At 47.4% G+C, this 2,158-nt stretch overlaps 1 protein-coding gene across 1 annotated transcript; it reads left to right on the top strand.

The window, feature by feature from the left end:
- The first annotated feature begins 899 nt into the window (after positions 1-899).
- On the top strand, positions 900-1,241 carry LOC123397319. Its single transcript, XM_045091914.1, has one exon. It carries the CDS (start codon positions 900-902, stop codon positions 1,239-1,241), a length of 342 nt encoding a protein of 113 aa, XP_044947849.1.
- The last annotated feature ends 917 nt before the right edge of the window (positions 1,242-2,158 follow it).

Here is a 2,158-nt window from a genome sequence, read left to right as displayed (position 1 = left end):
ATCTATCCTCCCCAGCCGAATCGCGTTACAAAATCGCATATCAAGAAAGTTCATGGATTATCCTCCCCGATCGAGTATAATTACAAAACACACATCAAGAAAGTTCATGGATCTATCATCTCCTCCCTGGAGGCTAACGTGGGAGTTCAATAGACACTCATGTGTGGTTTTATGTGTTGTAACAAAGTACTACTTCTATAAATTAATATAAGACGTTTTTACATCACTAAATAGCGATCTAAACAATTATATATTATTTTACATGAGGAGTATGTGCTTACACCTTTGTGACATGGAAAATCTACTTTTGATCCTTTATTCGACATCACAAGTAGATCAATCGATTTCTCATGTATATGTATGTATATGTTGTAACAAAAATATGCGCTTAAGCTTTGTGATGTGAAAAATCCATTTCCAATCCCTTATTCTTCCGCAAAAGTAGATGTATCAATTTCCCATGCCTGTGTGGAAGGTGGTTTCACACACGTGGCCAAAATCAACACAACACCCTGGAAGTTTTCTATACTACTATTAAACAATCGAACAAGAATTGCACTACAGACACCCCATCAAACGCCCCACCAAAAAACACAACCAATCAGCACCCCACGATTAATCCCACAGATCTTAATCTAACAGCCCTCGTTAATCCACTGTCTGCTGGGTGTACTTAGCAATTACAATTGGCTGAACATACTCCACCAACGAAACTTCCAATCATGCAAGAAAAAAAAAGAGGAGAACATGCCCAGCAACGTCCCTGTAATCACGGGACCATCCAGCCACCAGGATCACGGGCGACGTTGACATTGGAGATTGGCATGCCCCCTCCCCCTCCTCTTCCCCGCCGCCCCCCTTCCCGTCCTCCGCGCGGAGTCCTGACTCGGGGCGGCGTGATGGCGGCGACGGCCGGGGCGGCCGCGGAGATTGTGCGGGAGATCGCGGTCGTGGGCGCCGCCGACCTGGCCGCCGCCGCGGAGCCGCTGCGGGCCGACTGCCTCCACCTCGCGCGCAAGGTGTCCCTGCTCACGCACCTCGTCGCCGAGGTCGCCGAGGTGGCAGGGGAGGACGGCGCGGCCGAGCCCGAGGCGACGGCTTGGGTGGCCGACCTGCTTCGGGCGCCGCTGCGGGTCGAGATGGGCACCCGCCGCCCCCTTGTCCTCCAGATGGTCCACGACCCCACCGCCCTCGATCCCCGCTGCCGCTTCCAGGTGCGTGACGCGCTTCACCTCTTCTAGGGTTTCCCCCCCCCCCTTCGTTCCCCTCACGGATCGAGTCTGCTGCTCCTGGTAAACGCGTGCGAGCGGCTGATTAGCGTGGGTATTGCGAACATATTACTTGCCCATGCTGGAAGAGGTGGAAGCAGTGGGATGACTGAGGCAGTTGCTGAGATAGCACGCGCGACTGCACGATCATGGCTTGCTCCTCTTACTGAAACTGCATGTGATCGGCTTGCATTTGTCCTGCAAAGCTTATTTGACCTTGCAATGGAGCGCAGCCGCACTGATGATTCAAGATGTAAGACTTGGCATTTTTATTTTGCTGGGGTTCATCTTGCTTCTAGCCTTATTTAGTAGTCCAATTATTATTGTGTAGTACTTTTTCTATCGTAGGCTAGGATGACTTGGCTGCCGCGCGTGCTTGAATCAATTCCCTTTGAATCAATTCTTCTGTTGTTTGTTTATATCCAGAATCAATTGTACAGTATTATCGTTGATACAATTTATTCCAGCAACTTTTTGTTAGTAGATGGGATAATAGTTTTATAGACTTCATGTGATTTCTTCCATGGTTTGTCCTTAATAATTTGCCAACACGATGCAGGTTTATGTGATTAGCACGTGCTGGCAAAATCAAGTGCCACACAAAGTGCTGAACTATTTTCAAATAATTGAGATTTTGGCACCTAGGCTAATCATGAGTATGTGTTCAAGGATAAAGAAAGGTATGAGCGTGAGCTTCTTATATTTCCATATACGTTTGACATTTAAGTTTAACCAGTTAGAAGATTTTTCAAAATCATGTTTAATAGATTTATTTTCTTGTTATATCTGTAGGCAAGATTTTTAAGTTGTTAGCCATGCAAAAGGGCAAGCTAGCTGATTGGTTGTGTGCAGTGGCGAATCTTGACAGAAAATAAAGGGAGGGCTCAATG

Source organism: Hordeum vulgare, chromosome 5H, assembly GCF_904849725.1.
Source record: "Hordeum vulgare subsp. vulgare chromosome 5H, MorexV3_pseudomolecules_assembly, whole genome shotgun sequence".
In the NCBI taxonomy this organism is placed as follows: Eukaryota; Viridiplantae; Streptophyta; class Magnoliopsida; order Poales; family Poaceae; genus Hordeum; species Hordeum vulgare.
The sequence above is the reverse complement of the archived record's forward strand: the minus strand, read 5'-3'. Positions and strand labels throughout refer to the sequence as shown.